This window comes from Alternaria rosae (genome assembly GCF_020736505.1).
Source record: "Alternaria rosae strain MPI-PUGE-AT-0040 chromosome Unknown BKA58scaffold_7, whole genome shotgun sequence".
Classification (NCBI taxonomy): domain Eukaryota; kingdom Fungi; phylum Ascomycota; class Dothideomycetes; order Pleosporales; family Pleosporaceae; genus Alternaria; species Alternaria rosae.
Genome location: NW_025763576.1, coordinates 1,111,962 through 1,135,947, shown reverse-complemented (window position 1 = coordinate 1,135,947; position 23,986 = coordinate 1,111,962). Strand labels below are relative to the sequence as shown.

General features: G+C 54.9%; 9 protein-coding genes across 9 annotated transcripts; 3 read left to right on the top strand and 6 right to left on the bottom strand.

The window, feature by feature from the left end:
• The first annotated feature begins 355 nt into the window (after positions 1-355).
• On the top strand, positions 356-2,406 carry BKA58DRAFT_209642 (uncharacterized protein). The gene is made up of 2 exons (XM_046166023.1): positions 356-1,909; positions 1,973-2,406. The coding sequence occupies exons 1-2, from the start codon at positions 448-450 to the stop codon at positions 2,068-2,070; spliced, it is 1,560 nt and encodes a 519-aa protein (XP_046023349.1). The 5' UTR covers positions 356-447; the 3' UTR covers positions 2,071-2,406.
• Positions 2,407-3,251: 845 nt separating this feature from the next.
• On the top strand, positions 3,252-4,260 carry BKA58DRAFT_403550 (uncharacterized protein; the record flags this gene model as incomplete). The annotated part of the gene is made up of 2 exons (XM_046171791.1): positions 3,252-3,265; positions 3,327-4,260. The coding sequence occupies 2 exons, from the start codon at positions 3,252-3,254 to the stop codon at positions 4,258-4,260; spliced, it is 948 nt and encodes a 315-aa protein (XP_046023348.1).
• Positions 4,261-4,641: 381 nt separating this feature from the next.
• On the bottom strand, positions 4,642-6,098 carry BKA58DRAFT_209581 (diphthamide biosynthesis protein 4). Its single transcript, XM_046166022.1, has one exon. The coding sequence runs from the start codon at positions 5,684-5,686 to the stop codon at positions 5,024-5,026; it is 663 nt and encodes a 220-aa protein (XP_046023347.1). The 5' UTR covers positions 5,687-6,098; the 3' UTR covers positions 4,642-5,023.
• A 401-nt stretch (positions 6,099-6,499) lies between these two features.
• On the bottom strand, positions 6,500-7,843 carry BKA58DRAFT_209549 (14-3-3 protein epsilon). The gene is made up of 6 exons (XM_046166020.1): positions 7,639-7,843; positions 7,565-7,584; positions 7,497-7,508; positions 7,138-7,412; positions 6,991-7,078; positions 6,500-6,937 (listed from the first exon to the last, which is right to left on the bottom strand). The coding sequence occupies exons 2-6, from the start codon at positions 7,580-7,582 to the stop codon at positions 6,557-6,559; spliced, it is 774 nt and encodes a 257-aa protein (XP_046023346.1). The 5' UTR covers positions 7,583-7,584; positions 7,639-7,843; the 3' UTR covers positions 6,500-6,556.
• A 905-nt stretch (positions 7,844-8,748) lies between these two features.
• BKA58DRAFT_388447 (uncharacterized protein) lies at positions 8,749-10,202 on the bottom strand. The gene is made up of 3 exons (XM_046170656.1): positions 10,148-10,202; positions 9,528-10,026; positions 8,749-9,481 (listed from the first exon to the last, which is right to left on the bottom strand). The coding sequence occupies exons 1-3, from the start codon at positions 10,179-10,181 to the stop codon at positions 9,052-9,054; spliced, it is 963 nt and encodes a 320-aa protein (XP_046023345.1). The 5' UTR covers positions 10,182-10,202; the 3' UTR covers positions 8,749-9,051.
• On the bottom strand, positions 10,138-14,471 carry BKA58DRAFT_209448 (Aso-1). The gene is made up of 3 exons (XM_046166019.1): positions 11,468-14,471; positions 10,812-11,418; positions 10,138-10,764 (listed from the first exon to the last, which is right to left on the bottom strand). Exons 1-3 carry the CDS (start codon positions 14,044-14,046, stop codon positions 10,225-10,227), a joined length of 3,726 nt encoding a protein of 1,241 aa, XP_046023344.1. The 5' UTR covers positions 14,047-14,471; the 3' UTR covers positions 10,138-10,224.
• Positions 14,472-14,870: 399 nt separating this feature from the next.
• BKA58DRAFT_209446 (ornithine decarboxylase) lies at positions 14,871-16,497 on the bottom strand. Its single transcript, XM_046166018.1, has 2 exons — positions 16,063-16,497; positions 14,871-16,007 (listed from the first exon to the last, which is right to left on the bottom strand). The coding sequence occupies exons 1-2, from the start codon at positions 16,337-16,339 to the stop codon at positions 14,947-14,949; spliced, it is 1,338 nt and encodes a 445-aa protein (XP_046023343.1). The 5' UTR covers positions 16,340-16,497; the 3' UTR covers positions 14,871-14,946.
• A 645-nt stretch (positions 16,498-17,142) lies between these two features.
• BKA58DRAFT_388442 (uncharacterized protein) lies at positions 17,143-20,785 on the bottom strand. Its single transcript, XM_046170655.1, has 2 exons — positions 20,514-20,785; positions 17,143-20,452 (listed from the first exon to the last, which is right to left on the bottom strand). The coding sequence occupies exon 2, from the start codon at positions 20,376-20,378 to the stop codon at positions 17,370-17,372; it is 3,009 nt and encodes a 1,002-aa protein (XP_046023342.1). The 5' UTR covers positions 20,379-20,452; positions 20,514-20,785; the 3' UTR covers positions 17,143-17,369.
• Positions 20,786-22,290: 1,505 nt separating this feature from the next.
• Positions 22,291-23,592, top strand: BKA58DRAFT_209412 (Frag1/DRAM/Sfk1 family-domain-containing protein). The gene is made up of 2 exons (XM_046166017.1): positions 22,291-22,623; positions 22,678-23,592. The coding sequence occupies exons 1-2, from the start codon at positions 22,476-22,478 to the stop codon at positions 23,484-23,486; spliced, it is 957 nt and encodes a 318-aa protein (XP_046023341.1). The 5' UTR covers positions 22,291-22,475; the 3' UTR covers positions 23,487-23,592.
• The last annotated feature ends 394 nt before the right edge of the window (positions 23,593-23,986 follow it).

The window sequence follows — 23,986 nt, the reverse complement described above, 5'->3', positions numbered from 1 at the left end:
TGGGATGCGTCGCAATGAGCTTGCTGTCTTTTACCTTGTTCCTGACTAAATATTGCTGCTTTCCTGCACTGAACAGCCCATGAGGGAGGACAGACTGCGTATCCTCGCACCTTCACAACATTTTCACGGCTGCGACTGTCACTTACAACGCTCTTTCCACTCTACGTCAGATCCAAACATTAGCGTTGAATGTTCAAAATGCAGCTCGCCCCGTAAACTCTCCAGGCTCCCGTGTGCAAATGCAAACGCTGTATCCCCATAACCCAACTCACTCACGTTCACCTCATTTTTAGCTCCGCCATCGTTACTCTTCCGTTATTCACCGAGGATTGCCTGGGAGTCTCACTATCACCGCCGACTTGGCTTTTCGTTTTACTCAAATTCGTTGCACTCCCGCCGCTTGCTTCTGCATATCCCTCGCTGTCAACACCCCGCAAGCTCTTTGCCATGGACTTCGACTTTACGGGCGATATTAACTGGTCGCACACGTCGCCAGAGGATCACACCAAAGACTCACTATCTGAACGTACGGACTTCGACCCGGCGTCCTCATCATCATCAGATCACGGTCCTGACCTTGCCGACCAGCCAGAGCGGCACCCCATTGACCCGCTCCCTGATCGTACGGACGGCGACCCGTCGTCCTCATCGTCCTATCACGGTCTTGGCTCTGGTGACCAACCGGATGAGCACACCAAAGACTCGGATCCTGAGGGTAAAGCTTGCGATTGGCCGTCCTCGTCAACAGACTGCGGTTCTAGCTCTGGCGACCAACCAGATGGACACACCAAGGACGCGCTTCCTGAGCGTACATATTCACTCGCAGATCTTAATGGCCCACTGAACACAGCGACGGACATACCAGAGACGCCAGACATTTCTATCCATGCCCCAGATACACCTTCGCACGTCAACGATGGGGAGGAGCCAAGCAGCCAGGAGGGAAGGCTTCAAGTATCCGCTCGCGAAGACAGGTATGAGGACCTTGGTTACCTCGTCGATAAAACGGGAGCAAGTTACAATTGTTCTGGATCAAAGCTGACAGAGCAACTTCCTGGTAGTGTTTCTCACGCACGAGCTGAAGCACAGCGTCGACTACAACAGGATGAGAAAATGAAATGGGCTATCGAAGTTTCCAAGCCCAAACCCCTCGTGCCCTCCAACAGCAACTTCGCATCCCCCGAAAAGTATCAATTAGCGCTGTACAAAATCACCAAAGATCCAAACCTGAGACCCAAAGGGAAGTCGAGCGGCAAGTGGCGCTGTTGCAAGTGTAACCGCGGTCACAAGATCTACACTCAACCACACCCCCAGCATCCACTCAGCGTTCTGAGCTGCGAATGCACCCATCGATCATGTGCTAAGTGCAAACTCGAAGGTCTAATCAAACAGTTCCAACCGATGAGCGATCCGGCGGTGGTCCATTTGTCTGAGGATAGAGCCAGGGCTATACGATTCGGCGTCTTCTGTGAAGGCTGTGGTCTATCCTGGCGCGCGCAAAGAGTCCCAGTCGAGGTCAAAAAGACACCGAAGAAGTCGGCCCTACAATGTGTGTCTACGCTCCCCAGGTTCCTAACGAAGCGCGGTGGTGGTGCACCCACTTTGAAGGAGCTGCGATCTAGTCGGTCGATGAACAACCTCCACGATCCCACTGAGTCACGTCCTCAGGCTGCACCGCTGGCCGCTTCCAGGTCCAGCCTCGACCTCCGAGCCCTTTCGAAGGAGATGAGGAAAGAGCATGGAGAACAAGCTGAGCCGGTTCCCGTCAAGTTCGCAAGCATCCAGTGTACCTGCACTATGACCACTGCAGACTCCTCGCTCTGTTTCCAGATCATGGATAAGCCAAAGGACCATAACCAGACTCAGCTCGTGAAGAAAGTGGCCGCGCGCAAGCCGGCTGGCTTTGGCAGTAAGTGATATCCGCATACGAACTGACGTGAAACATGTACTGACTTCTTTCACCAATGTTTAGGCACACCGGAAGACATTGCGAGAGGTCATGGTACCCCGACCTTGACGTTGAGGGGACGACAGCACCCAAACCCGCTCCGGAGCAACCTTGTCGCCTAGAAGAACGACAGCAAGAAATTTCTCCGAGATCTCTTGCCAAAACGTCGGAAGCCAGACCGATCAGAGTAAGACCTTGGATGGGGGAGACAACGTTCGTGAGATTGGTGTATTGGGCCGAGATTTAAGGCCGCAGGAACCAGGTTTTGTGGACAGCTACCCATGCTCCATCTTCTTTTCTTGGATGTTTCGGTCAGACGTTGGAAATGCACTATGCAAGTGCTCGGGGATTGGCACGTTCATTTGTTTCTTGTTTGGGAGTCTACTACATGGTTGACGATGCGTCGCTGGAAATCGCAGGCAGACATGGTTTGACTGTTCATATGGGCTTTTGAGCCTGTCGATCGTTGTCGGTCAGAATTCCGTAGGATAGGCGATAATCAGGCCCTTTTTGACTCCATGGTTGATCCTGATGTTGCACCTGTGACGGCATCGCCACACCGGGTTCCTCGTATGAACAGGGCGTCTCTTAACGAGGGCGTTAAGGCCTGATCAGCACTCTTTATTTGGAGTAGATAGCGCTTGGTGTGATTAATGTGCTCCAGCCTCTTCGCACCCTCATGTGAACTTCAGCCTTAGGTGTGACTGTCGTCTTCTCATCGTGACAGCTCTGTCGGTCAAGTCCGTAAACTCGTACACCAACGGCAACACCACCAGATCACTCACCCAATAGACTAGTATGTAGTTTTGAGATCAATACGAAGGCTTCGCGTGATCCGGGTAACTGCCTTAAACGGCAGCCTCATAGACAACCTTGCCGCAGACGCCACGGGGTACCTAGGTACAAAGGGAGCGAACAAGACACCAGCGGCACTGCCCCTCAGCGGTACCGGCCTAATATATGAGCAATATCCTAGACTGAAGGAGTGTCGGTGTGGAACGTTTGCGCGCGTGCTGTGTATGGTATGAATTGCCGCCATGCGAACGGTCAGCCGCCCTGCTGAGCACAGCCTCAGGCCCTGTGGATCCATCCAGACGCCAAACATCAGGCAGCGGTTATGAAGCGCAAATAAAGAGAACAAAGCTATGCGCATTGTGAAGCATCTGCCCTATTATTCCAGTCACAGTTTTGTATCACAAACAACGTTTGAGTCAATTGCCAGCAGTATCCGTGTGCCATTCCATTTGCATCGTTCCACGACTGCCCCGAGACCCCAAACAAACCGGAGTCAAGGGTCCACGCTATGTCATTGGCCCAGTATGACTAGACCCCACCAAGAACATAAGAGACAAGCCACGGAACTGACTTGCATTTCCAGCTTCCACACTTTCCATCAGCCTTCTTCTTCCTACACCCCTCTAGTCCGAGCAGCTACTTTCCCGACAAAGTCCGGAGTTATCGCCGCCAAAGAGCGACTACAGCAGCTGACAGGCCACTTAATGAAGAGCCCAATCTGGACCAAGTTCACCGAGAAATTCCTAAATAAGAACGAGACTATCAACAGCGAGTCGACTAAGAAAAATATGGCTGGAGAAACGTCCAAGCCAACCTTCAATTTAAATAGACCGAAGGTTGGGGATGCCCAACTTCCACCGTTGCCATCACCGCCGCCAGAACAACACAAAGATTTTGTACACTCTACCCCACCGGTTCCACCTACATACCGCAAATTCACCGTCTTTACCGCTGGCAGTATAGAACTGGGTAAAGCGATTGATTGGCAGCCACTCATGGCAACCCTACTTTCGCCCCTGCCCATCACCGTGTGCAATCCACGACGACCAAACTTTGAATGGGACCCAACCATCAGTCAACAAGCCAAGGATGAAAAACTCAGAGAACAAATCGAATGGGAACTGGATGCGCTAGAACAAGCAGACGTCATTTTATTCTTCTTCGACGTCGACACCAACAGCCCAGTCACTCTGCTCGAGTTGGGTCTGTGGGCACCTTCCGGCAAGGCGGTGGTTTGCTGTGGTCAGCAGTACCATAGATCTGGCAACGTTGACATGGTGTGTGAGAGGTACGGCGTCCCGATGGTCGAGACGTTGAAAGACTTGGTGCCAAAGGTCAAGGAGATGCTGGTGCAGAAGGGCATGAAACTTGACGATAATGGCGACTTGATCGAGGAGAATGTTCATGTGACCAAGGAGAAGCCCAAGTCGAAGCTGAAGCTGGAGGAGGAGAAGGCTGAGTTGCAGAGGCAGGTCGATGCGCTCAAGGCGATGCTGGCGGCACAGTCGAAGATGTGATCAAGGTGAGTTGCGTGGGCTCTGGTGCGACTGGCGTTGGCGGTGTTTCCTGCATGTTCGATATAACCAGCGTGGGTGGGGTATCTCAATTACTAGTACAGCCTTGTTCTGGCTGTATCACATGTCTCTCATTTCTATACGCCTCTATACCCGGACTTTCTTACCCAAGGTTTCTGTACCTACCTAGGTAGTATTTTCCACCCTGATACCTTTATAACGAGTAGACGGATATAGTGATGCTCTAGTAATCGATATGAAGGAATTATACCACAAATATGACCATACTACTCTCTGCTCTTATCATTATTGGTAGACACATCACCCCATGCTAACAACGTGGCGCTAGCCGTTTCGATGTGAACGTTCGTCTAAGCACCAGAACAGAGGACATCTGCACTCTCGGTTCTCTACGCCCCTGCTCGAACAATCATGTGCCTTCCAGATTACTGTAAACATCCCCTATCGGATCTCCTCTCCTGTCTTCGGCCAACCTAGTTTCGCGCATGGCACGCCTACCTTGAATATGCGACTGGAGGGATCGGTGCAAGCCATACCAACATAGCTGCCAGATGCGCCGAATAACCAGATCAGACCCCGCGAATTCTTTTGGTGCGTGAACAGTTGGGAAACCGCTGAGCCCAACAATCTCGCAGTCTTACAGCCTCGAAGCCATTACGAGAACCAGAGAGACAGATGATCGATACAGTCGTTCGCCGTCTCAATGGCATCGCCGTTACCGTGGTGATACACCTGACGACTCCCATCACCCACCCTCAACTTCAACCTCAAACCCAACTCTAACCCACAAACTACACCCCACACAACCAACCAGCACCTCTTTCTCGCCCCTCTCCTCCGCATCTTCCAACTCTTCTTCTAGTATGCTAAACCCTCTATCTGCACCACATCGACACGCTCGCGTCCATGTCGTCTGCCCTCCCCCACTTGCTTCTTCTCCTTGTCCTTGTCCCGGAATTGCCGTGCCTGTAGATGTAGGTGAAGATGTATAATCCCCTTCCCACATCTCAAAATCCCCCAAATCAAGCAGTTCAAGCCCAAGCACAAAATCACTCGACAACTGTATCTCGCCCCTCCCCTCTCCTCTCTCCTTGCCCGTCATCGTCAGCCCATTGCCATGTCGCAAGAACCAATTATCGTATTCGGACTTTGAGGTTGCGTTTGCGAGAGTCGTGTAGGCTTCTTTGACGTCGTCGACTGTGTATGCGGGTTTCGTCTTCGTCTTCGTCTTCGTTGCGGTCGTCGTCGTGGTTGTCGTGGCGGCGACGGCGCTCGCTTTATCTGGATGCGCAGCTAGCAGGGCGAGCTTGTACGCTCGGCGGAGCTCTGCTGGTGTGGTGTGGTGTTTCGAGGTCCAGCCTGGCGTGGGCAGCTGCAGGATGTGGTAGTAGTCTTTGGTGTAGGCCATGATTTTTGCCTTGGCGCGGCGGTTGTGGTTTAGATGGGTCGTGCGGAGGCCAACAATAGGGCGTTAGGGGACAGAATGTGTTGCAAGGAATTATGAGCCTCGCTCGCCCTTGGAGGGCTGGTTCGGAACTTTTGCCATACGCGACGCGACATGAGAAACGGAAAAGTTGGGCGGGGGAGGTCACCCGGCTCCAAGTGGTGGGGCGGCTCATCCCACGGGGTCTGGCACATGGAAAAGGACCGATCAGAGTTCCAAGATCGACGGCATATATGCAGGTCACAGTGAGTCAGAAATGACGCGCCTCAATGTTTGAATGTCACGCGGCGTAAGAGTGCAAGATTGAAGTAGCGATTCCTTTGGCTAGCTAAGAGTGCAGTATGATGACATTAAGCCCTCCAGAGCTTTGCGTACTGCTCTACAGGCCATCGAAACTGATGTCCTGACTCCCAGAATCACCAAGAGGATGTCAAACATCTCTGTCGGCATAGGATCGAGGTGTTTATGTGCTGCCAAAACGAAAACATGGGGGAATTGAGGGTAGCATCCGACGTACCGAACGCCGCCCTATCTCGCCGGTAGCAGCCCAAGACTCTCATGGGGAAGAGCTCAGAAGTACTAGGGTCGTGTGCGGAACGCGACCCCAGCACACTGCGTGCTCGATGGGACAGCGCCGGCAATAGGAGAGTAAAGGGAAATACATTCAGTCATGGGGAATTCGACCGTACCGAACCGCTTGCTGCCAAAGCCAATTTTTGAAATCACACAGAACACGTACAACTCCGTAGGACACTCGCTGCCGGCCTCCATCGTCTATTCGAGAACAGATGACGACGGCTGAGGATACACAAGGTCGAGAGAGGGAGAGTGTGCTTAAGCGGCGGGGGCAGGGGCGGCAGCAGGAGGCTGCTCCTCGGCCTTGGGCTCGGATGCAGCCGGTGCGTCCTCAGTGGTCTTGGCCTCCTCCTTGGGTGCGTCGGTGGTGGCGGCGGCCTCGCCCTCGTTGCCGTCTGATGACGTCCAGAGAGTGAGGTTGTCACGGAGGAGCTGCATGATGAGGGTGCTGTCGCGGTAGGACTCCTCGGACAGAGAGTCGAGCTCAGCGATGGCGTCGTCGAAGGCCTGCTTGGCAAGGTGGCAAGCACGGTCCGGTGAGTTCAGGATCTCGTAGTAGAAGACCGAGAAGTTCAGCGCAAGGCCGAGACGGATGGGGTGGGTGGGTGTGAGCTCAGTCTGGGCGACATCGGTGGCCGTCTGTGTTGCGGAATTAGATGGTTTCATATTACTGGGTAGTCATTGCGTCATACCTTGTAAGCCTCGTGTGCAGCGGTCGCAGCGACCTTGCGCTTCTCACCGGAAGCGAATTCGGCAAGGTAGCGGTGGTAGTCGCCCTTCCTGTGCCGGTGTTAGCCCTGTTTGCAATGAAAACAGCGGAGAAAGCGGTGTGGACGCACATCTTGTGGTAGAAGACCTTGGACTCGCCAGACTCGGCCTTGGGGATGAGAGAGTCGTCGAGGACGTTGAGGACATCCTGGCAGACCTGCTCAAGCTCGGTCTCGATCTTCTGGCGGTAGTCGCGGATGGTGCCGACGTGCTTCTCAGAGCCCTTGGACTCTTCCTTCTGCTCGATGGACGAAATGATGCGCCACGACGCGCGTCGGGTACCGACAACGTTCTTGTAGGCGACAGACAGAAGGTTGCGCTCGTCAACGGTGAGCTCACCGGCGACCTATCCTGAGTTAGCCGGGCGCTGATGGGAGCCTGCGCTGTGGCGGGCGCCTGCTCGTCTAGGAGCGGATGCGGTCGGGCATACCTTGGCGACTTCCTGCGAAACAATCAGCATGTGAGTTGGGGGGAGCAGCGACGGGCGAGCAAACTGACCTTCATGTATGTGACCATCTCTGCACACGACTGTTAGCTTGCGCGGCCAAGGGTGGGAGCGCGCGGAGACTTACCATCGTAACGCTCAGCCTGTTCGCACAGCCGGGCGAGGAAAGTCTTGCTATTGCGACGTCAATTACAGGCGGGCGCTGTGCCGGGCAGCTCTCTCGTACCTCTCACGCTGCGGGAGGTTAGCCTGCGTTGCTTGCTTGGGGATTATCGGGGCTCAGAGGGGCATCCCGCCGGGGACAGTAGCGGGGGGATGGGGCAGAGTCAGCACGACGTACCTCAGTCGCCATTGTGATGGTTGAGTTGGTGGGTGTTGTGGTAGTCGGGTGACTGTGGGGGGTGGTGCAGGTGCGTATGGAAGGATAGACGGTGGGCGGAGTTGTTGAGGTGTTTGTGTGGATCAACGGGCAGAAGAGGATCGAAGTTGTTTTGAGGAAGCGAGCGTCTGCCCTAAGAACCACCCGGGCCGTGCACACCTCAGAGCGAACAACACCACCACTGCGCCTTCCCCCAATTGGCGCCTGGCCTGCGCTTCACATGATCTGCTGCCCCGTTTGCACGCTGGCACACACCCTTTGCCATCTCCAAAAGCCTCAGTCTTCTCGCGCCCCTATCGCCCTGCTGTTGCGCCGCCGTGTAAGCCTATCTTGGGGCAAGCTGGCAATGAGGGGTACATGGGCACGTGAGCAGCTTCAGGGTCTGTCCTTTCACCGGCGCCTTCAGGCTTCAGCGACCCCAGGGCTACCAGCGACTACCATGCCCCGGGCCTGGTTCGCGACACGTGCTATGGCAACCTCATCTTACTCCAGACGCCTGTAACGTCGTCGTCCAGCCGTCGAGCCGTCACACCAGTCGGGCTCTGAAGCGCGGCCGCCAGCAAGAGGCTGATTCCTAGACTGCCGTCCCATGTCCAGGTGGGGGCCAATCAGTGCCGCTTGGAAACAGCTAGAAAACCTGGCCGCAAGCTGTTGCGTTGCGACGTTTCTGCGCCATGATTCGTGTGACGTTGCGGTGAAGTACCACCACCACCACCACGACGGCCAAATGCCAGAGCGTTAGCCTCCCGTGTCACATGTGGCTGATCTGAGGCGCCAGGCCAGCTAGGCGACCTGGCGTCTGTATCCACATGGCCTCATAGGCGGGCTGCAACCCTCTCAATATCAGCGCGCATGTCGTGAATTTGCCTGAATACCAAGGCAGCCGTTTGTATTCAGCGCTCGACACGGACAACGTTGTTCCCGCGTGCTTGCATATGCACGCCACACTATCTTATCTAAAACCAACCGTTTCCGTCTCGGCATCATCTCGTCGTGCACGGAGCCCTTGATCCGTTGCAGCCGTAGACTGCATTGACAGACACTGTAACACATATATGGTGCGGCGCAGAAACATGGCCGTGTGCCCTCCTTCGCTCTGTGGCTTCTGAGGCTGTCTGCGTCTGACCCAACGTGTCTTCATACAAGCATTCGCACCGTGCCTCACATTAACAATCGCCAGACACCCAACATCAACGCCGCCGTACCCGTACACACGCCCATGAGCCACTGCAGCGTTGAGAACTTGACCGCCTCGAGCCTCTCCCGCAGCTGCGCCGTCTCCTGCTCAATCCTCGTCTCGGTTTCCTTCAGCTTGAGTTCCTGCACGTTTGCCTCTTCCCTTATGCGTCCCTTCTCCAGGTTCAAGTCTAACCGTACTGACGCCTGGGTCCGTTGTATCTCGTCCCGTAAGCGCGAGTTCAGCTTTGCGAGCTCGTTTGTGAGGCGCTCGTGCGATGCGCGCGTTAGACTCGATTCAGTCGAGTCGGCCGTCATGAGTTCGGAGCGGAGTTTGGCAAAGTCGACTTTCTGCGTGTAGGTGGCTTTCTCCTGGTCTTCGCGGAGGACCATGGTGCGCGTGAGGTTTTGTATGCTGTACATGTCAATTGCAGATCTTGAGTAGTCGTGTCTAAACTGACCTCTCCTCAATTACATCGCTGAGAACCCTCATCATGCCCTCAGCTTGCTCTTCCGTGAACCCCTCTTCCTTCAATCGCTGCACAAACTTGAGCGTGTCGAAATGATGGTCCTTGGATTGCCGTGCAGTTGCGCTGAAGCTGCGCCGTAGCTCGAAAGCAGATGCATAGCCGCTTGCATACTGTGGTGATGTCTTTGGCCACTGGATCGTTGTTCGTGACAATAGCTTCGGAAAGGCAGCGCAACGCTCGGAAGCTACACAGCATCTATGCCGACTCTGTTCCAGTGCGCCCAGCGCTGCCAGCCGTGACACCCGGGCGGGCCATGATAGTTGCGGTAGAAGAAATCGCGGTATCGCTGTCGCCTGAATCGCAGGAGCTGTCATTATGTGGGTGGTGTAGTTTCTGTCTTGTCTCGCCGTCGAGAATTCAAAGGCCGCGGGTAGCCAAGCCCTGCACATGTCATTGCCGAATTCGGCAAACCATTCCACCTCCCCAGCGCCTGCAAAGGGGAATTGGTTAGTCATGTCATCGAAGGAGCTCTTCCAAGTGTGATGAAAACATGCGTGGGAAGGTTTTCATTGTTGCTTGATATCATATTGAAAGAGTTCGCCCAAACATACATTCCAGAAAGCATATGCAACGCTTGCTATGCATTTCGCCGTTGGGACAGAAGAAAACAAAACTGTTGGCCGTCCGTCTATCTGCCATACTCAAGACTGGGCACAATGACAGGCCCGTACTTCATGGGCGCACTGTATCCGCCGTCGTTCTGCACCATGAAATCAACCGCCAAACTCAACTTGCCGCTACCATGTCCAGGGACCGCCTGACCAAACGTCCCATTGACGATCTCTGGATCGTAGATGACACAAGCGACGTAATTCCTCCGACCCATCAATCTCTTGTATTCTCGTGGTTGTCCATTTACGTCTTGCGTGAATATTTCCATCATGTCTTCCTTTGTGTCGCTGGGTTGGTTGTTGCTGCGATGTCCGTTCTGTGGTACGTAGAGAGCACGGTTGTTGTGGAGGAGTCGCAGCACATAGTTTCCAGGTGGCCCGTTTACCACTGACGATGAGATGATCTGATACATTGTCTTGTGATCTTGGGGTCTCGATGGGTCATGGACAAGGCCAGCACCGCAACAGTCGACGGCACCAGAGAAGAAAGTCATTCGTAGCGACTTGTTGTGTGCGATGCCTTGGAGTGTTCGAATCAAGTACGTTCGTTCAAGGTCCTTCAACATATTAGCATCCGATTTGACGGTAGATAGGAAACACCAACCTTTGAATCGTGCGTCCATTGATCTCTGAGCTCATCAAGCAAATCGATCTCACCGAAAGGACTCAAAACTCCGCTCATCAGACCCGACTTTCCAATAGCTTTCTTGACAGAATTGAAGCCATCGCCGACTACACTCTTAGCACCGACGACACCAGCAACGCCAGCTGTCACCTTTCCAAGCATGTTGAAGGTACCCGTAACAGCCTTCTTACCAGTAGCCATCGAGTGAGCAAGATGCTCAACTGACTCCAGGCGAGGGTACACGATGGGAACAGGCACCATCCAGATGCAGTGCTGAACACTGGGCGGTAATGTGGCAACTTTCGGGAAGATACCTTGATATGTCGGTCCTGCCATCACCTGATGCGGGTTGCGCTCAGAGCGACAATCTGGGCCAACAACCGTGACGCATGGACCCAGATACTTGATAAAGTGCCAGCCTGTACCCGTGACGGTGAAAAGATCCATGTCATTGTTGACGTTTCGGAGGATTTCCAATGTTGTGTGGTGCTGGAAGAGCAGGTACATCTCAATACCCAATCTTCCAATGTTCTTGAACATGTTCGAGAACTGCATGTATTCAGGATAAGACCCGAATCCATCGAAACTGTATGATGTTAGGGTTGCTTGCTACCTCACGCCCAATTTGAACTTACATATCGTGGTCATCCAGAGCAAGGATGTGAGGTATTTGTGCGAATGCCTCCCGCAAGTGTGGCTGATCGAAGTGACTTGTGTAGTAGTGGAAGTATGCGTGACAGACATCTTCTTCATGCTTTGCAGTCCATGGCGCATTCTTTCGGGTCTCTTTGCCGCTCATCGCAGTCCATTGCTTTAGCAAGGGGAGCTCTTTCCATAGCCGGTCTGCATAGATCTGTCCTCCCAATCCTAGTTGTACGTGAAAGCCACCACACTCGGCGTTCTTCTGTAGGATATCCTTCCACATCAGGCCTACGCCACCAAGCTTTGCTCTCTCATTAGCGTTGACATTCAGCGCAAAGTCATTGCCAGAGTGGGCGATGAACCGCCAGCTGGTCTCGTTTCGACCCGCGACCAGAAACTCGAAGCGAGTGCATCCCAGATGCGAGGTGATGGCATAGGTCCATTTCGCAGCGTGCTCATCTTCCATCCTCAGATCAATGTCGTATCGGTAGAAAATCCATGTCTGATGTGTATAGATGGGATTGGCCTTCAGTTGTCGCGGGTTTGGTGACAGATCTGCACTCTGATGGATGTGAATGGTCGGTGGATGAGGGGTGTTTGTGATGAGCAGTATTGAACCTAGCCACAGACCTCGCTCGATGTCCATGTTAGTGTATCTGAGGTAAGGTCCAAAGTAGACGCCGTTGGTAGGAGCAACCTTGTATTGGTCTACACCAGCCACTGGAGGCGGACCAGTAAAGCCGGTAGTGGTTGGCGTCGCAAGCGGCGCCATGCCAAAGTCTCCGGGAAAAGTGGCCGTCTGTGGAGCAAAGCCAGGCGATGCGATGGGAGCCTTGCCGAACGACGGGGACGCCAAAGGTCCGCCAACAAATGTACCTGTCGGAGACATGGGCTCATTCAGATTGAGAGGTGTCGGGCCTTTGGGGAACTCCCACTGCGTAGACTGAGTTGGAAGATGGATGTAGTAATACTGGCCAGAACTAGGGTCCAGATGTGCTATCCAGCCTTCAGGGAGCGGTGGAGGAGAGGCCGGCCCGGGTCCTGGAGCTGGACTTGGTGTGTGAGCGGGTTGGGTGGTTTGTATTTGAGGAGGGAATTGGTTTTGCGTAGGCGTTGGTGCGATGACGGCCGCAGGTTGTGATGGTCCAGCTTGTGGACGCGGATCATTTGCAAATGCCGGATGGCCTTGATTAGGGTCAGAGAAACCGGCTCCCTGGGCAACTGGCTGCTGTCCCTTTTCGTTGGGATAGCTATGAGCCTGACCTGTTGGCGGGGTTGTTATACTCGAGTATGCTGGTGGTGGCTCTTCATTCAGGTTCATGCGTCCCATCTCGTGGTTCAGAGGGTGTTCCGGAGGTACGTTCACGTTAGTAGGAGGCGGCGAAAAGCGAGTATTCGGTGCCTGCGGAAGGGGGCCTTGTGGAGGAGTGCTCGAAGGAGGCACTTGATCCATACCCTGGTATACGGCCGGTGGGCCATGTGGGTTGCCTCCAGGCTGCTCGGTTGGCGTCCATGGTCTCCTCGCGGGTTGTTGCTGGCTCGGCTGTGGTGTTGAGAGACCCGGCCTGGGCTGCTGATTGGCATAGATCTGGTTGCGCTGAGCAGCTGCCGCATTCTGGGCACTTTGTGCTTGCAGGTTGGTGAGTGTGGAGGTTCCTGCAATGCCAGCTGCGGCAAAGCGCGCTTCTATGCCACCGCCAGAAGGGGGGATGATGGGCGTCTCAGGGGGCGGGGGAGAGCCTCTCTGTGCCCTCACTGTTGACGTCGATGCGGTGGAGCTCATGCGGTTGACGTCCATGGGCGTAGGCACCTTGAGTACTGGCTCATTCTGGTTGGGACCTGTGTATACGACTGGCGCCGCGGGAGCAGCCGGCGCCGCGCTGGAGCCTCCAGCGGGCGGAGGGAAGTACTGCTGGTGGTATTCGGGGTATGGGTTGCTGGCGCCCACATCTTCGCTACCCTTTCGCTGCGGCGCCTTCTGGAACAAGCCCTCCTTGTCGGGAGCCTCTGGACCTGGCGAGTCTGGGAGCGGCTTCGGGGCTGTCCCTCTGCGCTCCGCCAGTCTCGACGGCTGGATGGAGCCGTCTGGATTCCGCGCGCCATAACCACTTATCGTCGGTCGGTTGGGGTCGTTGGCGTCGAAGCGAGCGCGCTGGCTGGGCGAGGTGGGACTCGGTCCTGTGGCATTAGAGCCTCTCCGCGGTCCGTCTGCGCCCTCAGGGGGTGTGGCTGTTCGCGCGCGCCGCTCCCTCTCGCTGAGCGGAGTGTATCTGCCTGTGCCGAGCGTGGGCTGTACGTTTGGCGGGCGGTCGCTGTCGGGGTAGGGGAGCGGGGCGTTGGGCGGGCTGGTGGGCGGCGCGGGGAACGAGGGCATGGGAGGAGGGCGCGAGAAGGCGGGCTGGCTCGAGCTGCCGGCCGAGTCTGTTCGCGGCGGCGGGCTCTTGCCATCGCGACCCTTCTGTATCCTCAGGGGCCCGACGGTGGGAATGATGGGCGTGTCCGGGTTGTTGTTGTTGTTGTCGTATCGCAGGAAGAGCTCCTCGTCCGGGCGGCCCTGCTTCCTGCTGTCCATGGTGGTCGAGTGCAGGATGTGCGCTCCTGTGTGTTTGCAGCGGCAGTGCCTGGATCGCCGGCGATGGCAGGCGGCGACTTATTTTTGGCTACGGGTGCGGATAGCTCGACGTGCGCAGGGCAACACGGTGGTGTGGATGGCTGCTCGGGGTGGGGTAGTGGCTCGAGGCTCGATATGACGCTGCCGGGCGACGGGGTGCATCAACTGTACATGAACATGCCACGCTCCGGGCCCTCAGGTTTTATGCGAGAAACGAGCGAGCACGGCAGTGTCTACGCGATGCTGCTGACTTACGTAGCCTTTCTCCCATGGCCCTCCAAGAGTTGGGCTGCAGCGGGTCTCGCCATACTGACCTCCCTGGGCTGAGGAGGCCCTCTGACATGTGATTGGACCTCTTGACTTTACGCGCTGCGACCGAATTTGCGGCCGCTCCTGATCACACTTGGCGGCGCATACGAGCAGCATCCTGTACCTGATGTGGCACACACTACCATCTGCTTCCAGCGAATCACACCATCTAGCCCTGAAGTCATCTGTGGCTGGTAAACACCACGATCTTCCACGCAAGGCGGCCCGCGCAGTGCAGCGGGCCGACAACTTTGTGAGCACCCGCGAGCTTCGGCTTGTCAACACCAACGCGGCAAATCGGCTTCAGACATCCCAGTCATTAGTGCCAGTCGTGCAAGCGAGCATGGGGAAAGGCCTAGTAACAACACCGACACAAGGATCAAAGACCATTCAGCTGTAATAACGTACTGTGTTTGAGATGATGAGAATACGGAACAACTATGAAATCTATCAAACTTTTAAGCAAAGGTTCACCTCCATGCACGCTTCTTCTGAACTCGCTATTACAGGCATAAAAATCCTTCTATGCCGCACAACGACGCAGTAGAATAATTACATATCCATAAGAGCAGCGGCACCAGACTCGCTGCACACATAGACGACCTCGTGGCTGTCGCTGAAGCCGTTGAAGCGAGTAGCAGAGCACTTGGTGTACGCGCCCATCTCCTCAAAGTAGAGCCAGTCACCCACATCGAGCAGCTCGGGGAAGGTGCACGACGACGAGATGACGTCGATGCCGTCGCATGTCGGACCCCAGATGGAGTACTCGACCTGAGATGGCGTATCGTAGCCAGAGCGGCGGACGTCATACAGAACATCGTTACCGTTCTTCAGCACACGCGGCACGGGGTGCTGGTGATCGAAGATGATGCTCGAAAAGTTGCCGTAGACACCGTCGTTGAGGTACAGCATGTACGAGGTGGTGCCAAGGGTAGCATCGGTAACGGTACGACGAGCGATGACATGGCACGCGATGGTGAACGCTGTGGAGACATAGTAGCGTCCCGGTTCCCCAATGACGCGGATGTGGGGCGGGAAGTACTCGTCCAAGGCAGTAGACAGCACTGCGGCCATGGGCTCGAAAGTGACATCGCCAGTAAAGCCGCCGCCGACGTCAAGGGTGTGCATGTTGAAGCCAAGCGCAGCCGCCTGGTCAAAGACGAAGCGGGCATCCTGCACAGCCTTGATGAAAGCCTTGGGGTCGGATGCGCCGGAGCCGACATGGAATGCGACTCCAACAACGTTGAGCTCCAGCTTCTTCGCGAGCTCCAAAAGCTCTGCAGTGGTATCCAAGGCGGCACCGAACTTCTGGCTGAGACGGCACAAGCTGGCCGAATCATCAGTCAAGATGCGCAGGTACAGCTCTGCGTCAGGGAAGAGCTGCTTGGTCTTGTAGAGCTCATCGGCGTTGTCGAATGTCATCTGCTTGACGCCAGACTGAGCGGCGTAGCGCACGTAAGACTTGGTCTTGCAGGGCTGCGCGTAGATGATGCGAGACGGGTCGACGCCCAACTTGAGCACAGTCTCAATCTCGTTCTTGGAGGCACAGTCAAAGCCGAGGCCCAGTGCGGTCATGAGACGCAGCACTTGGGGGTCAGGGTTGCACTTGACGGCTGCGACATGTTAGTGGCGAGTCTATGTGGTGTGGTGTGGTGCGCGGAGACTTACCATAGTGCGGCTTGACACGGCCTAGGTTCTTCTTCCAGCGCAAATGCTGGCGGTAGACCTCGCCCAGGTCGGCGACGAAGAAGGCATCCTCCTCGCCGACGCTGCAGGTATCAGGATCAATAGCCTCGACACGACTCTTGAGAGCGTGTGCAATCAACTGCTTGGATTTCCAGGCGCCATGATTGTCAACACTACCAGCGGAATAGTTGTTGAGTGACTGTATGTCTTTCAACGGGAATTGGTATTCTTCGGTAGTCGTGATAGCAGAAGGTGCCATGCCCTTGACGATGCGTCTGATAGTGGTTTGGTTAATTAGGGTATTCGCCGGGTCGGTGTGCCGCGTTAAGGTGGCTTGAAGGGTGCGAAGCCGAGGCTAGGTGTTGGGCGAGGTCTGGCCGCTTCCTCTGCGAGAGGAAGAACCGCTGATGGCGTCCTATGCGGCAGCTGAAGTTCGGGCTGCTCGAGTGTCTGGGTAGGAGACAAAAAGAAAAGGCGCTCGAGTTCGGTCTTAGATGGCGACAAGACGCGGAGGGGGGATGTTGTTGAAAACGTGAGGTGCTGGGCGCGCAGAGACAACTTGGAGGTTGAGCAGGATCAGGGCCGAAGCCGTAGTGAGACGGGAGCCTTTGACGCGACCAAAGGCTGTCGGAAGGGGGTGCTGGGCTGCAGTGAAGGCGCAGACAGATGCTTTATAGGGCGCGATGTCTGGCGAGCAGTGAATATGGGGAGCGGGTGAGGTGTAGGAGAAAGGGAGGCGATGGCGGGGAGCTGGAGTGACAATTTTCGCGCATTCGGTTGTGGTGCTGGAGTCTTGGACCGAACATTACTTAACATCCCTGCTCCGTCCAGGACCTGCAGCCACTAGCATTTCATTCTGACATCACCGGGGCTCGTGCATGCAAGCCGACGGTGCCTGATCGGCTCGATGGCACGCATGCGAGGCTAAGCCACCGCTGGAGCTCAAAAAACGCGCATGTCAGGTATGCCCGACGCGGGTTTTGGGCAACCTTCGCGCGCTCAACATGCCAAGGTCATTAAACGCGCATAGCACTTCTACCAACAGGGCACAGCAGTTGCGGTGAGTGCATGTGATCGTAATTTTCTGATTGGTGGAGTCGTAGCTATATGCCGGCTCATGCAGTATATACCCAAAACAGGACCAACGCCATACCCTTCCCTACCCAAATACCGTTGTGTACCCGCCAATGTGGATGTGAATGCAAAAGTCGTAACATGTGAATGCTACTTGATTATGGTAAATAATAACGCCGCAAGCCGAAACCTACTCCCTTCTTAGACGCGCTGGATCACGACTGATACCGGATCATGATGGGTACATCAGACAGGTCCACGCCGTACTGGTGCTGGAAGGCCAGCGACTTCAGCGAGGCGTTACTGTGGTGCGAACGCGTACCGGCGCTGCCTCCAATGCCTGCCCCATGTTCGTAGTTGTACTCCAAACCCCCGCTAAAGCGATCCCAACTGGACATGTTGTTAGGAGCCTTGACTTCTTTAGGAGGAGTCATTTCGATTGGACTTTCGACTGGACTCGCATTGTTGGACGCGTCGTTTGGATCCGAGTATAGGTCCAGGTTGACATCCGAGTACAAACGGTCTCCCAGCGTCCTACGGCGCTGATGCCAGACCTGGGACTGCCTTTGCGAGATCACACCTTGAGGGGGGAGCTTTTGTGGAGGCGACCCGTATCTGATCATTGGGGGAGACCCTCTCGGACTGCGAGGCCTGGGGCTGGGAGCAGCCCTGGGTCCTTGAGGCCTACCAGTCTGCGGGACAGTAAGCCTGGCCGTGTTGATGGATGGCACAGGTGGAACATCGACGCTCTGAGGGCGAAGTCTCGATGCCGTAGCCTCACCACTTTCTTTGTTCATGTTGTGGTAGCTTTTACGGCGCTGTTGAGGAGGCCTGTCCCGTCCGGCGACGGATAGGTCTTTGCTGTGTAGGCGCGCAAACTCTGCGGCAGATTTGCTATCCATGGTCACCATAGACTTGGATCGAGGCAAAGAGCTGCCTAGTTGATGTGGGTGGGTTGGAGAAACGACACGCTGTCTTGGGGTGTCGGACATGGCGATGTCGTACGGAGAGGTGCCAAGTGATGAGGTGATGGTACCAAGATGAACCACATCAAGTGAAGCCTGCTCAGGCTCTTGCTCATTCTGACTCTGTGCAGGGGCAGACTTCCTTCGAAAGAAGGATAAGCTTCTGCGACGACCATGAGCAGGGGGTGTAGGTGCACGCTCAGACTCCAACTCAGCGAGTGGCTTGAACTCAGTCTGCTCCGGAGCAGAAGCCTCCATGGTTGAATCGTCCACAGAAACGTGCTCTTTCGTTGGGTAGGTGTGCGTCAAGCAATCCATGCCCGGAGAGCTCGACACGCGTCGCTCAAACTTGGCTCGCACCTTAGTTGGGACCTCAGGAATCGTCCCCTCTGGGATTGGCTGGCACGACTGAACAATAGGATGTTCCGCATGGGACGGCCGCTTCTTGTGAAACCGCTTCTGCTGTTTCAATGAAGCACTGTCAAACGACGCCCTTGAACTAATGGATCGGGGTGTCGTGGGCGAGTGTACACACTCAGACGTCGACGATCTGGTAGAAGAGCTAGTGGACGGGACCGGACTGTTCAGTGCTGGTAGGTATCGCGCCTTCTGTACATTGACTGACAGCAATTGCTTGGATCTGCCACTCTCAGTTGAGCCATCCGAATCGCTCGTGGTAGTCGGTGACTCCACGAATTGACGGTTCTGTTTCACAAGAATCGAACGGCGAGTCTCGCGTCCCTGGTTTACCTCAACCATTTGCGGCGAGTCGTTGCACCGATGACACAGAATGGTGGTGGCGTTTTCCGTCGACTCTTGATCGACTATCCGTAAACTGGCAGCGGATGAGTAGCCAGAATCCGTCGTACGTGGTGCTGGCCGCTGAGAAGCTTTACTCTTTGACTTGTTGGAGGTGGGCGCGGTCGATGGGGACGAAGGCGCTGAGATTTCGATTTCAGGCTGAGGCTTGGGCTCTGGCAAGGTAGGAGAAGGCTCCCGCTGTTTGGGCTCGGTCGTCTCCTCGGAGGCAAGAAACGGGCTTAATGGGATATCATCCTGATAGCTCTGGGCGAACTGCGCTGCACCTTTTTTGCTCTGGGGCGTGAGCCGCAGAAACTTTGGGGATTCGTCTTCAATGATGGGTTGCGGCTCAGACGTGTACGCCATCATAACTACCGGAGTCTCCGAATCGTAAGGTGTGGCCACTTCGTTGGCTTCCAGCTCATACAATGAACAAGTTGCTGGAACTGCGGCTGACTTGCTCCTTGTGTGAGCTCGCCGGCGTGTTGACTTGATCATCAACGGACTGGAGGCATACTCTGTTGCTTCAAAATAGTCCTCGTCTTCAGTCTTGCGCAACTCTAAAGTCTCTGAACTGGGGACAGGCGATGCCGCACCGTTCGTGACGACGAGAGTTCCTGGCTGTAGGTTCCCTAGATGCGCATAATCCAGGTCTGACGGGGTGTGGGCTCGCGCTGTGTCGTTATCGCGATGTTCATCAGACAAACGAAGAGCTGCTTGAGGGCTCAAATGCGCCTTCGCCTTTGACTTTGGTTGCCACTTTGCCTCTTCTTCAGGGGTGAGCTTCGGCGCTTTCCATGAATTCCATGTCCTGCGACGTCCCTCGATAGGAGAGTGTCGGGTGCCTACACCAGGTGTCTGGACCAGGGACTGACGGCGTGTGAGGGAAGAAGAAGATCGATCGACTAGCGAAGTTCTTCTGCTAGGAGGTGCCTCAGCTACCGGCTGGGGAGGCTCCTCAGGTGATTCGAGGACTTCTTGCAGCGCCGCAAGATCTTCTGGCGTGCCGTTCTTCTTGACTTGTTGTAAGAGTCGAATTGCCTCGGCAACATCCACATGTGAGACAGAAGCCAAAGACAGCTTGGAGTCAGCTAGGCCAGTAAGTTGGGCTGCCGAGCTGTGCTTGCTCCGGAAACACGACAAAGAATTGGTTCGGGAATTGGCTCTTGAGTTTGTTCGCGAGTTCGATCTCGAACCAACTGTCGATGCGCGACCACGCGTCTTTGTGGCCTCCCCTAACCCATCGTCCTCGTGTGTCCATGTAGTGGGGTCGAACTCGCTAGCGATAGGTGAGAGGAGTGCATCTTTGATTTGTTGGCGTCCTTCGGGTGTGAGATCTGCCGATCTAGATGCCGTGGGTTGCGGGGAGTCGAACTTCACCGCCGCGCTCGAGGAATTGGTGTTGGTCCTCGGTTTGGACAGTTTGTTGTGGTTCTCGGTACTGGGTTGGTTCCCCATGTTGAAGGTGGTAGTGGGGTTGGAGAGCGACGGCGCTCAAAACTATTGGCACTGATGCATCGGGACTGCAGTAGCTACTGAGAGAGTTAAGTGTAGTTCGTGAATGCCAGGCAAGATGGCAGGTCCGCTGCGTACCTTTATAAAGTCCTCGGAGCTGCAGCGTTATCAGTACGGAGGCTGGTATGCAAACATGAAAGCGTAGTCCGGCGGTACACTAAGACTGGCGGACCAAGTGGAGGGATATTGAGGAATAAGTAATATGTCCCCGCGAGAACGGGCGTCTAGCGTTACCGGCTACAAGTGTCGTGGACGCCAGGCATGGAACTACGAGCGCTGCACGTTGCAGGCAAAGACTGAGCTGGTCTAAGTAGCAACAAACTTGGAAGAAGGTCGATATGAAACCGGACAATGCAGGCTGCATCGAGGATTGGAGTAATCTGCCAATCAAGATTGCTGCACGCACGAGCGCCGCAACCAATCAAGGCGGGGCGCCGTGATGCATGCGCAACGCGAAGGCTGGATCCCAGATGCTTTTTGCCGTATCGGTGAACTAACGGCTGATCGGACCTCTGCAAGCCTCAAACCATGGCAAAGTAGAAAGTCAACATGCACAAGTCATGCCACGGCTGTGAAAGATCCACACCAGGAAAAGCTAGGCGAGCTGGTTTGTTGTGGCTCTGCCGATATACGCGTCTCGCGACATAAAGCGTGGCGGTGCTCCTAGCCAGCACAGTGGCTGGCCGTGTCGCCATCCCAGACGTCTTTTGCCGTAGTTCCCTGGTCTTCGCCTTGGTCCATGCATGCAGCATGCATGAACAGTTCGCGCGGTACTCGTCGCTTTCCTTTTTCCCTCAATTCTTGTAGCGGATACGTGAACCTGACGATCGCAGGTTGAGTAGACAGTGGGTTATCTCCGATCAACAGTCCGTCTTTGTTTCCATGTCGCATCGTGATTGTCCTAGGGTTCTGGCTACGCACGTTATCATCCCCGCCACGTATTCGCAGGACACCTAGTCACCGCTACTCCTGCTACCGACCAAGAAATAAGTGGCAGCAATTTTCCAGGAAGAAAGGACTGCAGTAAGTAGGCTGATCAGGTGGCAGATCCGACGCGCGACATACGCGACACAGTTGCGCGCACCTACCCCGGGTTCTGGATAAAAGCCCGAATGCATCGACTGGTCTCGAAACCATATCACAGGCTGCTATGCACTTGCACCAGCAACAGGCCATACTGGAGTTCGGGAACAGTTTTGTAATACTATCAAGGCCGGACCGCTGAAGGCCTGGATGTCGCACACCACTAGCAACGCGCTCCACCTCACGACGGAGTGACAGCCATATCAGGCCGCGCAATACTGCCGAGCATCGTAAGTCACATGGACCTCACAACGACGGGTTTCTCGCTGCGACAGCAGCCTGGTCCTCGGACGTGTCATTGTAGCGCTGACGCTGAAACTCTGCGTTGCGTTTGAGCGAAATCGAGTTTTGCGATGTCTGGCCCTCGAATCTCGATTTCAAGGTTGTTGAGGCAGAATCGATGCGCCAGCCGCACGAACATGGCGTTAGTCCTATCGCGACTCTGCAGAAGCCACACCCGCAGAGGCTCATCGCCGCATCATCATCAATACGCCTTCCAAGATTCGTGTGAGATCTCGTCCGAAGGTGTTGGGAAGCATTCACGATCTTCACTCCGCGCAATCGAAGCGTCTGCGCCTTGCTGGTGACGTCCAGCACAGCGATCGAATCGGAGGCGGCGGGATCTTACGCAAGCCGGCTTAGTCGTGGAGCCGTGACATCATAGTCGCGTCCTAGCAACAACACCGCTTGTATGAGACTTTCATTGCGCCGCGGACTGTCCTGCCATCATATCTGCTTTTGGTCCCCTCTCATCTTCTTAGGCCTGCTCCCTGCTGCTGATCGCATCCTCGTGTCTTTTCTGCTTCACTTCCGTCACTTCACCCTCTGGTCGCGTGCCGCGTTGCCCTATCCGCACACTCCCGTCGCAGGCGCGTTGGATACCCCTTGGAGTCGCAACAGGACTCATCGCCGTTCTACCCACAAATCTCTGAAGACCATCGAGGGATATCAGCCAGCATGTTGGGGCTTTCGTATTGGGTCGTCCCCATCTTCTCCGCAGTAGTATGGACTGCTATGCTCATCACCATGTTGGTGTACTGGGCTGCCACCGGCAAGCCGCACTATGTGACGATGAGCAACGGGCAAAACATTCCTTACATTTCTGGTGAGTTATGCAACATGGGAACTCAACGATCCATGCAATGCTAACAGCATCCAGATATCGGTGCGGATTACCTCAAAGCCATGTTCATTGCCATGTCCGCCGTTACTGTCGTAACCTTTGATCTCGCCTTCATCTTCGAGCGCTGGCTGCGACACACCAACAAACTTGCGCCAAACACGTCTCACTGGCAGAAGATCTATTCAGCTTGCGCAACCGTTGCCGCCATAGTCGGTGCCGCCGGTCTGATCCTCCTCACTATCTTCGATTGCAAGAACCACAACAGACTGCATAACATCTTTCTTGGTGTATTCATCATCGGCTACATCGTCTCGGCAATCTTCATTTGCTGGGAGTACCAACGCCTAGGCATACACTACCGCGAGCACTCCATCCTCCGAATCTCCTTCTGGATCAAACTCTTCTTCATCATCACCGAAGTGTGCCTCGCCATCGCCTTTGCGGTATGCTCTAAGCAGCACATCTACAACGTGGCTGCTGTCCTCGAATGGTGTGTATCCTTCATCTACTGCTTCTATGTCTTCAGCTTCTTCATCGACTTCCTACCTGCCACACGCACCAAGAATCACCAGTCCAAGCAGACCGAGATGCAAGTCTTTGAGGAGAGCGGCGAGGCAGGACGAACCCATCACCACCACCACATGAGCGATGGCGCTGCAGATAGCCAGCAATACTACCGGGGCAACTCGCAAATGGCCGTCCCGACAACCAATGGCTACACCAACGGATACACCAACGGCAACTCCCTTACCAACGGTCAGGTCAACGGTTACGTATCACACACCGGAAACGGTTACCCTATGCCTGCGCAGGACCCTTCCCCACTCCCCTCGCGTAATTTCTAATTTTCCTATGTATACCCCGTTTTGTATATATCCGGTTTATTTTGCTTTGAGCTTTTGGCATTCATCTATACCACTGGCGTTTGGATTATTTCATTTGCACTGCATAGTCACGATTTAGGAATGAAGCACGCATAAGTGTTGTCTCGATGGCGGATCAACGTACTAGTAAATGATATTTAATATGGCACAGAATGGAATGAGATGATACTGTAATGAGCTTTTCTGCTATGCATCGGGTGTATATAGTGAGCCACGGGACTGAATCAAACAATAAACTAAATATTCATGACAAAAGATATTATACTGTGGATGTACACTTGCATTGTGATTATGTACCGTGTTACTCAACCGCGTTGTGCTGGCATGTCTGCACGAGCACATTCAACGAAGCAATAAGCGACTGTACTTTCTTGACACCGAAGGTAGACTGGTGACTCAATTTGGAGGTGAGTGGGAACGTCTCCCGAATCCCGTGTATTTCCACAGACTTCAAGATGATT

Coding starts and splice junctions, on each gene's coding strand:
- BKA58DRAFT_209549 (XM_046166020.1), bottom strand. Junction 7,079..7,137: donor AAGGTCTTCTACCACAAGAT/GTGCGTCCACAC, acceptor ACACCGGCACAG/GAAGGGCGACTACCACCGCT. Junction 6,938..6,990: donor CTGCACACGAGGCTTACAAG/GTATGACGCAAT, acceptor TCCGCAACACAG/ACGGCCACCGATGTCGCCCA.
- BKA58DRAFT_388447 (XM_046170656.1), bottom strand. CDS start 10,181: ATGCATAGCAAGCGTTGCATATGCTTTCTGGAAT. Junction 10,027..10,147: donor TTGCATATGCTTTCTGGAAT/GTATGTTTGGGC, acceptor TCCCCTTTGCAG/GCGCTGGGGAGGTGGAATGG. Junction 9,482..9,527: donor AGCGATGTAATTGAGGAGAG/GTCAGTTTAGAC, acceptor TGACATGTACAG/CATACAAAACCTCACGCGCA.
- BKA58DRAFT_209448 (XM_046166019.1), bottom strand. CDS start 14,046: ATGGACAGCAGGAAGCAGGGCCGCCCGGACGAGGAGCTCTTCCTGCGA. Junction 11,419..11,467: donor GCTCTGGATGACCACGATAT/GTAAGTTCAAAT, acceptor AACATCATACAG/TTTCGATGGATTCGGGTCTT. Junction 10,765..10,811: donor AATGGACGCACGATTCAAAG/GTTGGTGTTTCC, acceptor AATATGTTGAAG/GACCTTGAACGAACGTACTT.
- BKA58DRAFT_388442 (XM_046170655.1), bottom strand. CDS start 20,378: ATGGGGAACCAACCCAGTACCGAGAACCACAACAAACTGTCCAAACCG.
- BKA58DRAFT_209581 (XM_046166022.1), bottom strand. CDS start 5,686: ATGGCCTACACCAAAGACTACTACCACATCCTGCAGCTGCCCACGCCA.
- BKA58DRAFT_209412 (XM_046166017.1), top strand. CDS start 22,476: ATGTTGGGGCTTTCGTATTGGGTCGTCCCCATCTTCTCCGCAGTAGTA. Junction 22,624..22,677: donor AAACATTCCTTACATTTCTG/GTGAGTTATGCA, acceptor AACAGCATCCAG/ATATCGGTGCGGATTACCTC.
- BKA58DRAFT_209446 (XM_046166018.1), bottom strand. CDS start 16,339: ATGGCACCTTCTGCTATCACGACTACCGAAGAATACCAATTCCCGTTG. Junction 16,008..16,062: donor CCGTGTCAAGCCGCACTATG/GTAAGTCTCCGC, acceptor AACATGTCGCAG/CCGTCAAGTGCAACCCTGAC.
- BKA58DRAFT_209642 (XM_046166023.1), top strand. CDS start 448: ATGGACTTCGACTTTACGGGCGATATTAACTGGTCGCACACGTCGCCA. Junction 1,910..1,972: donor CAAGCCGGCTGGCTTTGGCA/GTAAGTGATATC, acceptor ACCAATGTTTAG/GCACACCGGAAGACATTGCG.